Below are 12,900 nucleotides of genomic sequence, written 5' to 3'. Positions count from 1 at the left end.
GGTGTGGTAATCAGAAAGATTTAAAATTCTCACATGCGACAGAAACTGCATTTCAGCTGCTGTCGTGGTTCGGAGGAAAGTACTGCTACTGCATTGATTCTTTGTTTAGTAACATGACCAGCAAGAAAATAATTGCAGTGTTTGGAGCAACAGGTGAAAAACTTCTTACTTTAAATGTGTGTGCTGACTTGGCTTACTTTCTTGTTTTCCTGTTTTTAATTTCAGAGCCTGCAAGCATAGACTGAACAAAGAGCCCTTTGGAGAAAATTGAGAAAAGTTTATCATTTGCTTGCATTTCTGATGTGGTAAAGGGGCAGGGTGATTTGACTTGATTTGTTCAGAAATGATCTCAGAGGCACAAGGACATCTGACATATTCTCTTGTTCTTGATCATGGGCTGATTTGTTGGTGTAAGTCTCATTTCAGCACAAGTTATCCGCTACAGACTTTTCTCCACTCGCTTCCTGACAAACACAAGGAGCAAATGTGAGAAGGCCATGGGCATGCAGAAGATAACTGCATCCTGACCAGTACTGGAAGGACTCTGAAAGGACGGAGTGGGTGGGGATTAGGAGAACGCATGCCCGGACTTTTCTCATGCACAGCTGCCCGAGCCTTGAAACTGGCATTTCTGCTTCCACTCTGCCTCCCTCACAATCTGTTCTCCAACAGCTAGACCTATCTTTGCCAATCTTTCCAATCAGCTCACTCTCCGTCTGTCAGTTCTCATTTCTGCCTTTTGATGATCTATTTGAAACTTCAGATCATGGCAGGTCTCGGCTGAAAACCCCCCAACAGCGCCCCCTACCTCAGTCAAGTGAAACGAAAGACTATTGGCCTGCAAGACCCTTCTCGCACTTCCTCCTTTGCCATTCTCCCTCTGCCACTCTGCCTGTTCTTCACACTCCCAACTTAAGGCCTTTGCACTGGCTGCTCCCTCAGCCTAGAATAATCTTCCTTCCTTCGTCACCCATGATGTTTTCTCTCTCATGTCTTCCAAGCCCTCTCCATAACCGCTCTCCAGACTTTCCTTTTTTAAAATGGCAACTTCACTCCACCCTGCTTCACTCCACGTCTGACTCCCCTTCCTGCTTGATTTCTTCCTTTACCATCTTCTCTCCACACTAGGATAGAAGCTCTATGAGGACAGGGGTTTTGTCTTAAGGGAGGCAAGTGCTAAAGTGGGGAGAAAAGAGAAGTAAATTATCAAAAAACCAACAGCCATGGGCTTCCCAGGTGGCTCAGTGGTAAAGAATCTGCCTGTCAATGCAGGAGACACCAACCAGTTCAACCCCTGGTTTAGGAAGATCCCACATGCTGCAGAGCAACCAAGTCTGTTTGCCGCAGCTGCTGAAGCCTGTACCCTCTAGAGCCCGTCTTCCGCAACAACAGAGGCCGCCAAAATGAGAAGCCCTCATTCTGCAACTAGAAAGTAGCTCCCACGAGCCTGGACTAGAGAAAGCCCATACAGCAGGGAAGACCCAGCACAGCAGCTGCCCACATTGCCCCCAAAACAACTCCAAGAGCCAGGTATGACACTGACTTTAAAAGGAAAAAAAAGGCAATCAGATGAGGGGATGATTGTATATCATATTAGGGCAATAGTGAAGTTGTTGGTTTTTCCTGAAAGAGATGAGAAGTCACTGAAGGGTTTTGAGCAGAGTTGTGGCATGATAAGACTTGGTGCTAAAGTTTCATGTTGGCTTCTGTTTGGTGAAGAAGCTGTAGGGGGCAAGGGCTGAAGCAGGGAGACTTATGAGGCTGTTGCCCTAAACCAGGCATGATTGACAGTGGCTTAGACTAAGGACTGGTCATATCCCAATATGTTTTACGGAGCATTGACTTGGTTCCCTGATGGGTCAGATATCAGAGGTAAAGAATGACTCCTAAATGTTCTGGCTTGAGCAACTGAAAGAATAAAGTTGTGATTCACTGAAATGGGGAGGACCTGGAGGCAGCAGGTCAAGACAAGTCAGGAGCCCTGTTTCAGTCTCTTTAAACTTGAGTTGCTGCCTAGGCATTCAGAGTAGAAGGATGGTAATAGCTTTGGGAGTGGCTCCTAAAGGAATCAGGTTAGAGGTGTTAAAGTTGAAGAAAGTTGACTTGCAGTTGGCTGAGGAGGTGTGCTGATTGCTTTACTGCCCAGTTTTAATCCTTTGTTCAATAACCTTGGATTTCTGGGTGTGTGTTTGGGGATTTGGGAAAAGGTTACTAGTTTGGCAGATAAAAATACAAGACGCCTAATTAAATGTGATAGGGAAAGTGTTAACCGTTACTTGTGGATGCGTTTGCATGTCAAACTCTTGAGCATCATCTCCAGTGTCTGCCATTAAAATGCTGCTCTCTTCATGGACTCACCTGCAAGGGAGCACAGCCAATATGGCTGAATTCGTCCCCTGGTTGGAGTCTTAATGAGACATTAAAGTGGGTGTGATTAGGAGAGCCAGTCCTGGTTTTGGTTCAACTCCTCTTATTTTTTCATACTTGGCCATATCGCTTGCTTCTCCATTTTATGTGGGTCCAGGCAAAGACTGTCCATCTGAAAGCTGAGAATGCAGAGCACAGAGGTTTCATTATTTGTACTTCCTTCATTCACTGATTCATTCATTCAGTAAACAGATATTGAAAGCTTGCAGTGTTCCAGGAACTAATCTCAAAATGTGATTTGCAAACGGGGATAAAGAGTAAACAGTTTGTCTCCAAGGTGAACTTTAAGTTACAGTACAGTCATAAGGAAATAATTACAACAGTCAGTGTTTTGAGTTGCACCGTGTCCCTCCCCAAGTTCATATGTTGAAACCCTAATCCCTAGTACTTCTGAATGTGACAGTATTTGCACATATACAATGTGTTATTGTATTGTTAAAGAGGTCATTTAAAGAGGTGGTTCAGTTAAAGTGAGGCCATAAGAGTGGGCCACAGTCCAATCTGACTGCTGTTCTCTTGAGAAGAAGGAAGTTTGACACAGAGACACGAGGGGCTCAAGTGCTCACGGGAAAGCCCACATGAAGACGCAGTGAGCAGCCTCTCTTTTCACAATCCGAGGAGAGAGGCTTCAGGAGAAATCAAGCCAGCCGAGGACACCTTGTTCATGGACTTCTGGCCTCCAGGGGTGTGAAAAATATGGGTTGGTTAAACCCCCATTCTGTAGAATCTGGTTATGGCAGCTCTAGCAAACTAATAAGGTCAACAGATTTTTTAAAATTGATTTTTAATTTTTATAGATGCAGCATTTCAGAAATAGTGTTCTCAATGTAATATCTTCTCCAATCTCTGAGGATATTAATTCTTTAAAATTTTTCTTCTGTTCCCTGCCTTTTTTTATCTTTTCTTTTTTATTGGTTTGTTTATTTTCATTTTACCTTTCATGCTGGAGGCTTTCCTCGAACATCTGATGAACTTTGGCTATCCATTCATATTCAGTACAAGAGCACAAAACTGGCTAAGGGTCCAAAGGTAAAGTCCACTGAACTGCAGGCTGACAGTATTATCAATGGTCTATCAGTTGGGGTACCCCCAAAAAGAAGTGCCACACTCTCTCAGAGAAGTTGAGAAAATTTAGTAAAGATGGGAAAGAACAGAAAGACCAAGTAAGCAACACGAAAGGACCAAAGGATAAGAGAGATGACCAAACCCTGGGAAGAGCAGCAGTATGAAGGGGTCACCTCTGCTCCAACCCTTGGGTCCCCTGTTGATGCCCTCCTCTGGCCAGACCCAGACTGAAGGCAAAAGAGCCCACTGATGGAGTCCATACAGGGCAGTCTCTCAGGGAGCTAGGTAGGAGAGAGAACGGAAGGTGTTTTTTGAACCACACACACAAAATTCAGGACAGATATGGGACCACTTTGATGGAGGATCCCAAATATCAGTGAATGTGCAGAGTATGTGGCACCCCCCATAGGACATTCAGTAAATATTTGTAAAGTGGGTAAATCAGGTGAGTGATGATCATATCATGAACAGTCTTAAACATCATAAAAAGAAACTTCTGCATTTTCAACTTTTTAAAAAAAATAATAGAATAGGAACTTCTTTTGAAAGTAAAATTCTATGAAGAACCTAAAAAATGAAACCTATGACCAGTTAAGGCTTCTCTTGTGGCTCAGATGGTAAAGAATCTGCCTGCAATGTGGGAGACCCAGGTTTGATACCCAGGTTGGGAAAATCCCCCGGAGAAGGGAATGGCAACCCATTCCAGTATTCTTGCCTGCAAAATTCCATGGACAGAGGAGCCTGACCAGTTAAAAGTAGAATTGCTCAGTGGACTCTGGGGTGGGCTCTGGTCCCCTGCTCTCCTGGCCTCCCTGTTGCCTCCGGGCTTCCCCATTCTTTCTCTTCCCCATGGCTTCTGCTAAGCTACCTCTGAGAACGCTGTGAGAAACCTAATTTGAAAACGGCTCTTGCAAGCCATGGGAATGCCTCCTGAAGTAGTTAGAGCAGCAGTTTTACTCTGAGTAATTGGATTCCTTGATCAGCTTCTTTTAGTGAACATTCTTCCTGATCCTTTCTGTATTTTTTCTTCCCCAATTCTGCAGGAGCTCAGGGTGGCTCTGTGGCCAGGGCCATGTTGGAGGGCAAAAAGTATGTGGTGAGAGCGCTGACCCGAGATGTGACCCAACCAAAGGTGCAGGTGCTCCGGGACCTTGGGGCCGAGGTGGTTAAAGGGGACCTGAATGACAAAGCATCGGTGGAGGCTGCCTTGAAAGGAGCCTATGGGGCCTTCCTGGTAACCAACATCTGGGACCATTTCAGCAAAGAGAAAGAAGTGTGTCAGGTGGGACCCACGTTCAAACCCTTTCTTTTTTCCTGCCTGGCCATGCTCCCCTCCCTGGAAGGGGGTGGGCCTCACCCCATCACTTCCCTCTGGCATTTATGAAATCCATGTACTTCAGGTGGATTATTAGGTGACTGTAAAATCAGTATCGTGTGACATCTGTCCAGAGGTGACCTTGGAGATCTGAGAGTGGTTGTGTAGTGAAGCCAGCTTTTAGAGCCTCTGATTCTTACCGTTTGTTGTCGACGGCATGTGAGGGTTGGCAGCAAGGACATCCCATGAATTAAGGTTACTCTGAGAGTGAAATGGGAAGAACAAAATGGAAGGACTATGTTTAGACTTCCGGCAGAGAATTTGGAAATGAATTAGCAATGGGTACATAAGAAAAGAAGTAAGCAAACAAGCAAATGAGCCACAAGGATGAACTCCAGGGAAAATGAAAATTTGTAGAAAAGGTGAATGTGACCGTAAAATATCGCGTGGGTCCGCTTCACCCATGTTAGCACTGATGAATGATGTAGCCCCAAATATGATATTCTGAGGATGAAAAAAAGGCAGTTGTGTATGTATGTGATGGTTATGGTGGTGGTGGGCTGTATGTGTGAGAATGCTGTTGTGCTGTTGTTAAGATATGTCCAACTCTTTGTGACCCAATGGACTGTAGCCCACCAGGCTCCTTTATCCAGAGGATTTCCCAGGCAAGGATACTGGAGTGGGTTGCTGTTTCCTTCTCCAGGGGGTCTTCCCTGACCCAAAGATCAAACTCGCTTCTCCTGCTGCATCTCCTGCATTGCCGGTGGGTACTTTACCACTGAGCCACCAGGGAAGCCCATGTGAGAGAGACAGAGGGAGAGAGAGAGAGAGAGCGAGCTGATGATGAGGCTCATCTGTTATAGTAGAAATTTAGTAGATGATTTCTTAAACTGAGAAAAATCGAGAATTAGCAGTATAAACATGTTATTTAGAAATAAAGCAGCAGCTAAAAGAGATGAAAATGAGCAAGTAGAATATCGGGAATGAGCCCATAGAATTTCTGGAAAGTAGTTATCACCATGGGGGTACAGCGAACTTTTCTGTCATTAAAAGACCTACTTATAGTAGTATTATAAGATCCCTTCCCCTATGCCAGTACTATTTGCAAATTATACATAAGTTTAAATAGAAAATATGAAGATTAGATTTTTAAAATGTAATGGATGGGGTCAGACTTTTTCAGAAATGGTAAAATTCAAAAAAATTAAGAGCAGGATTGAACCATTTTAGGAATGTCTGTTAATTACATCACTTACAGCTTGTCTTTAAGTGATATATTTAGGAAGGGCTTATTTTAGGAACTCTGAGTTCTAATTCTGATATTCACTCACTGTGGAATGTAGGGGTACAAGTCATTTCTCTGTCTCACTTTCTCAACCTAAGCCAGATTAGTTATGTCTTCTCTGTCTGGTATGGGGTTTTGTGAGGAAAAGAAGGAAAAAAGAAAGAGGGAGAGGAAGGATGAAGGAGCTTTGAAAAAAATGGAACTAAAACTACAAAAAAGAAAATATATGTACATCCATGCATGCTTGTATGTGTGTGTGTGTTTATAAAAACCAATTATATATATATATATATCTCCCTCCATTTTGCCCTCAGTATCCAAATGGTGAACAGATATAATCTATCATCAGAAAACATCACACACTGCTTTCTCAGGTATCCCTGAGCTTCTTATATATATATAATGTGGTAGTGGATCACAGAGTTACTGAGCCCAGAGGCAGGGGCCAGATTCCTTACTGTTTGCACCAGAAGATGGGTTCAGCATTTTGACACAATGGAGCCTCTGCTCCTGGATCCTAGTGGCCTCTCCTATGATCTGAGGCTGGGAAAAGTCCCCTCCAAGGAGCACAGTAAGAGAAAGGGGGGTGGGTAGAGGACCCAGAACCAGCCCCCCAGTCTGCATGCAAATTCAACCTTCTCTATAAGGCATCTACCTTTGTCCCTCAGGGCAAGGTGGTGGCTGATGTTGCCAAGAGCCAGGGTCTGAAGCACGTGGTGTACGGCGGCCTGGAGAACGTCAAGCGCCTGACAAACGGCAAGCTGGAGGTGCTGCACTTTGACGGGAAGGGAGAGGTGGAGGAGTATTTCTGGTCCATTTGGCGTTCCCATGACCAGAGTCCGAGTGGCAGCTTACTTTGAAAACTTTCTTGGCCCATTGAAACCGGTGAAGGCCTCTGATGGAGATTACTACACCCTGGGTACGTGGAGGGTTGGAATGAAACTACCCTGACACCAGCTTTCCCGCTGCCCAGCCCCCTATTCCCCTCCTTCCTCTCTCCGCATGCCATCCAAGTGCCTGCTGTGTGGTTGGCTCTGGGTGAAGTGCTGACAGGGGCCCAGCGTTGTCCTAGATTTCCCGGGAAGCTGGATCTTGGGCTGGAAACACCAAGGATTACACTTCCTGTCTCATCCAGCTGACGCTCCTCATATAATCAGTGAGCCATGTGGCCTCAGGCCTCAGTTTCCTCATGTCTAATAGGAAAGTTGGACAAGATGACTTTCCTTTCTAGCTCATCTCTCTGCCCTTCTGTGGCCACAGGGAACACATTCTTCTCTTGACCTGGATCTCAGGGTCAGAATCCTGAGACGGTCCATGGCCACCCTGAATGCACCCAAGCTTGTCTGATCTCAGAAGCTAAGCACGGTCGGGCTGGTTAGTACTTGGATGGGAGAATCCTGAGAGGGACACTGACTCCCTGGGAACGGGTTTCCAGCCCTGCCTGCAGAGTCTGGTTCCATAAGTCTGGTCTGGGGCCTGCAAGACCAGGACTCCTGGTAATTCCAGTGCTGCCAGTCCACTGGCCAGCACTCCCCTGCCCTTTGGGGACATTTTCTTTGTCCATAGTCCAGGGTGGCTCTGTAGAATGGAGGGAGTGTGAGAGAATCAGTGACTGCAAGTCAGTCTTTCTTCCCTGCCACATAATTAAGACTTACCAGGGACGTAACTCGTGTCAAAGTAGATCTGAGCCCGGAGTGCCTGCCACATGTCACAGATGACTTGGGTAATAGTTCAGCAGGTGACCAGATAAGTATGTAAATGTGATACATCTCTTCACCCCACTTCCCTTCTTCCTATGCCTCTACCAGATTTCAGAAGCCTGCACACGTGACATTTCCCAGGTTCTAAGCTAGGATATTATAATCTATGAATTAGATTGGCCCTAGGTGAAGAGGTGATGCTTTAAACTTCTGCTGGTATCCGGTCCCATTTGAGTTGCCTACATTTGTAAAAGGAAATGGCAACCCACTCCAGTGCTCTTGCCTGGAGAATCCCATGGATGGAGGAGCCTGGTGGGCTACAGTCCACGCGGTTGCAAAGAACAGGACACAACAGCGACTTCACTTTCACTTTCACTTTCTTTCATGTTTGTAAAACCCAGCCTCAGGTATCCCTGAGCCTCATCCTCTCCCTTCCGTCAAGTGCCGCCCCCTCCATAGGGAATAAATCCCTGCCACCACCCCGCCCCCCCCCCCACACACGCCATGCTATGCTATGCTAAGTCACTTCAGTTGTGTCCGACTCTGTGCGACCCCATAGACAGCAGCCCACCAGGCTCCCCCGTCCCTGGGATTCTCCAGGCAAGAACACTGGAGTGGGTTGCCATTTCCTTCTCCAATGCATGAAAGTGAAAAGTGAAAGTGAAGTCGCTCAGTCGTGTCTGACTCTTAGCGACCCCATGAATTGCAGCCTACCAGGCTCCTCCGTCCATGGGATTTTCCAGGCAAGAGTACTGGAGTGGGGTGCCATTGCCTTCTCCTACACACACACCATAGGGAATATCTAACATTTACTGAGGACTTACTGGGTCTTTGGTGTCTGTTTCACAGATGGGGAAACTGAGGCACAGATAGATTAACTTTGCCAAGATCAATAGTAAGGTAGAACCAGAACTTGAACTCTGGTAATCTGACTCCAGAACCATACTCTTTTAATGGAAAAAAAAAATTTTTTTTTTTTGGTCTCACCATCAGGCAAGTGGGATCTTAGCTCCCCAACCAGGGATTGAAATCATGCCCCCTGAGGTGGAAGTGCAGAGTCTTAACCACTGGACCACCAGAGAATTCCAGAACCATATTCTTTTTTTTTTTTGCAGTCAATAAGAAATTTACTTGTTTTAAAAAAATCCAAATGCCGGCATTGTCCAGAAAAATTTAACAGGTTTATTTATAATTGTTATAAAGTTGAACTGCTGAGACTTGTTCACTGAAACATTCTGACATTCGTTAATGCTTTATGTCCCATATTTATATTAAAAATTCGCACACAAATGAAAATGGAAAAACTGCCAATACCTCATTTCTGTGCCCTATTTTTCCATTTGCAATCATATACTTAGGTACCTTTTGACCCCATGGAAAAAAAATATCTAACGTTCAGAACTACCAAAAGTAGGAAGAAGATAATTTTTTTTTTTAAAGACTGAAATGTTTACCATCTTAGTGGATTCTTAAGCACGTTCTCCACATATGCGGCATGCTGGATGTCTTATGGCATAATTGTTACACGTTTGGCATAGATAGCACACAGGTTGGTGTCTTCAAAAAGGCCAACAAGATAGGCCTCATTTGCCTTCTGTAAAGCACCAATAACTGCACTCTGGAAGCGCCGATCTGTTTTGAAGTCCTGAGCAATTTCCCACACCAGATGCTGGAAGGGGAGTTTGCGAATCAGAAGTTCAGTGGACTTCTGATAACGTCTAATTTCACGGAGTGCCCCAGTACCAGGCCTGTAAAGATGAGGTTTCTTCACCCCTCCAGTAGAGGGCGCATTCTTGCGAGCAGCTTTTGTAGTGAGTTGCTTCCTCCGTGCTTTACCGCTGGTTGATTTGCCTACATACGAGCCATGGTTATAGAGACCTCCTTACTTAACCCTTTCTCCTTTGGCTGGAGCTAAGCAAGCTAGAGGCGACGCTGGCCGGCTACGAACAGAATTCCAGAACCACTGTCCCTTAGCATCTTTTAAACTCAGCCCAAGAACTTCAATCTTCAAATAAAAGCAAACCTCAGAGTCAGAATAGACTTGATTCTGAATGCCTCAAAAACAGAGACTGCCTTTTTACAATTATAATATGTAATTTATTTATAATATAATTTATTTATATTTATAAATTTATATATTTTATAATTATAATTTATTTATATTTATAAATTTATATATGTTATAATTTATGCAGAGGAATGAGCAGATATTTTGCCTACCCAGATATCAGGTAGGAGATTAATTTTGCTGCAAAAAGACAAACTGTGACATTTAGTTCCTGGCTGCTAAACCTTAAGTCACTTTTACACTGGACTGGACTTCAGAGACCTTGACTTTTGTCCTGGCCTGTTGTTTTCTAACTGTAAGGCACTGGGTAAGTCAATAGACTTAGATTCTTCAGTTTAAAAACCAGCAGTGCTGGGGCTAGATCGCGTCCACATTGGGTTCCAGCCTCAGGAGTGTGGGCTTCTGGGAATCTGTGAGAGGCTGTGCCCACCTGTAGGAAGGGCACAGAATTCGGAGTGATGGATGAGGGCTTGAGTTCTGCTGCTTGCTGGCTGAGTAACCTCAGGCAACTCCCTGATATTGCTATGTTTCAAGGTTGTTTTGAGGATTAAACCAGCCAGTATGTTTGCTAACTGATTCATTCAATAAATATTTGAAGGCCTCCAACATGCCAGTCACTTACTTCACTTTACTGGGGATTCAGTAATAAACCACTCAAAGCAGACAAAGCTCTGCCCTCATTAACAGAGAAGGCAATGGCAGCCCACTCCAGTACTCTTGCCTGGCAAATCCCATGGACCAAGGAGCCTGGTAGGCTGCAGTCCATTGGGTCACAAAGAGTCGGACACGACTGAGCGACTTCACTTTCCCTTTTCACTTTCATGCATTGGAGAAGGAAATGGCGACCCACTCCAGTGTTCTTGCCTGGAGAATCCCAGGGACGGGGGAGCCTGGTGGGCTGCCGTCTATGGGGTTACACAGAGTCGGATACAACTGAAGCGACTTAGCAGCCCTCATTAAGCTCATATTCTGGTCGAGGAGGTAGATAGCAGAGAAGCATAATAGAGAAGTAAAATGTATTATATGTTAGAAAGCGATAAGTGCTCTAAAAAAATAAGGCTGAGTAAAGTGTATGTGGAGTGTTAGCAGTAAGCATGGTGTGTGAAATTTAAATTAGGTGATTGGTGGGCTTCTTTGAGAAGGTGACATCTGAGCAACTTCTGATAGAGATAACTAACTGGCTTTGTGAATATTCAGGGGAAGACATTTTCAGGCAGACAGAACAGCCAGTGTGGTTGGATCAGAGCAGGCTGGGGGCTTGGGAGAGGGGAGTAGGAGGTGAGGCCAGAGGTAGTAGAGGGTCTGGTCCTGTAAGCCATGGTTTTTCTCCTGAGAGACACAGAGAGCCATTGGAGGGGTCTGGGCAGATATGACATGAACTAACTTTAGTTTTTACAGAATCACTCTGACTTTTGTGTTGAAAAGAGACTGTGGAAGGGCAAGAGTGGAATTGGAAATAAGGGGCCCAACTTTGCAATAATCCAAGTCAGAGATGGCGGTGGCTTTGTTGTTCAGTCGCTGAGTTGTGTCTGACTCTTTGCGACCCCATAGACTACAGCACACCAAGCTTCCCTATCCTTTGCTGTCTCCCAGAGTTTGTTCAGATTTGTGTGCATTGAATTGGTGATGCCATCTAACCATCTCATCCTCTGCCACTCTCTTCTTCTCCTGCCCTCAATCTTCCCCAACATCAGTGTCTTTTACAAGTTAGCTCTTCTCAGATGGTGGCTTAGACTAGGGTAATGCCAGTGAGTCTGATGAGAAGTCTTCAAATTCTAGACACTATGAACACGACTACAAAAAAAAAAAAAAAAAAGGATCTGGAGTGGGAGACAAAGGTCAAGGTTGAATCTAAGATTTTTAACTTGAGAAACTGGAATCATAGAGTTGCCATTAACTGAGAAGGAAGTCTGTAGCAGAAGCAGGTTGTCCAGGAATTCATTTTGGGCCACAGTGAGTTTCTAATGTCTTTTAAACATTAAAATGTAAAATGTCATTAAACATTTAAGTAAGGATATTGAGTAGGACATGGGACAAATGCATCTGGAGCCGAACAGAGATATTGGGGTTTTTGCACACAGAAGATGCTTCAGTTCAGTTCAGTTGCTCAGTCATGTCTGACTCTTTGTGACCCCATGAATTGCAGCACGCCAGGCCTTCCTGTCCATCACCATCTCCCGGAGTTCACTCAAAATAACATCCATCGAGTTATCTCATCCTCTGTTGTCCCCTTTTCCTCCTGCCCCCAATCCCTCCCAGCATCAGAGTCTTTTCCAATGAGTCAATTCTTTGCATGAGGTGGCCAAAGTACTGGAGTTTCAGCTTTAGCATCATTCCTTTCAAAGAACACCCAGGGCTGATCTCCTTTAGGATGGACTGGTTGGATCTTCTTGCAGTCCAAGGGACGCTCAAGAGTCTTCTCCAACACTAAAGTTCAAAAGCATCAATTCTTCGGCACTCAGCTTTCTTCACAGTCCAACTTTCGCATCCATACATGACCACTGGAAAAACCATAGCCTTGACTAGATGGACCTTTGTTGGCAAAGTAATGTCTCTGCTTTTCAATACGCTATCTAGGTTGGTCATAACTTTTCTTCCAAGGAGTAAGCGTCTTCTAATTTCATGGCTGCAGTCACCATCTGCAGTGATTTTGGAGCCCCAAAAAATAAAGTCTGACACTGTTTCCACTGTTTCCCCATCTATTTCCCATGAAGTGATGGGACCAGATGCCATGATCTTCGTTTTCTGAATGTTGAGCTTTAAGCCAACTTTTTCACTCTCCTCTTTCACTTTCATCAAGAGGCTTTTTAGTTCCTCTTCACTTTCTGCCATAAGGGTGGTGTCATCTGAATATCTGAAGTTATTGATATTTCTCCCAGCAATCTTGATTCCAGCTTGTGCTTCTTCCAGCCCAGCATTTCTCATGATGTACTTTGCATATAAATTAAATAAGCAGGGTGACAATATACAGCCTTGACGTACTCCTTTTCCTATTTGGAACCAGTCTGTTGTTCCATGTCCAGTTCTTACTGTTGCTTCC

The 12,900-nt window shown here is 44.7% G+C and overlaps 1 protein-coding gene across 1 annotated transcript in view; it reads left to right on the top strand.

Annotated features, from left to right (window-relative positions):
- The first annotated feature begins 113 nt into the window (after positions 1 to 113).
- Positions 114 to 12,900, top strand: part of LOC129643759 (nmrA-like family domain-containing protein 1) — a 20,112-nt gene continuing 7,325 nt past the window's right edge. The window contains 4 exon segments of the mRNA XM_055568813.1: positions 114 to 153; positions 4,536 to 4,774; positions 6,761 to 6,910; positions 6,912 to 7,011. Coding sequence (XP_055424788.1) covers positions 114 to 153; positions 4,536 to 4,774; positions 6,761 to 6,910; positions 6,912 to 7,011 — 529 coding nt within the window.

The sequence above is a fragment of the Bubalus kerabau genome, chromosome 2 (assembly GCF_029407905.1).
Source record: "Bubalus kerabau isolate K-KA32 ecotype Philippines breed swamp buffalo chromosome 2, PCC_UOA_SB_1v2, whole genome shotgun sequence".
NCBI classification, from domain to species: domain Eukaryota; kingdom Metazoa; phylum Chordata; class Mammalia; order Artiodactyla; family Bovidae; genus Bubalus; species Bubalus kerabau.
The sequence above is the reverse complement of the archived record's forward strand: the minus strand, read 5'-3'. Positions and strand labels throughout refer to the sequence as shown.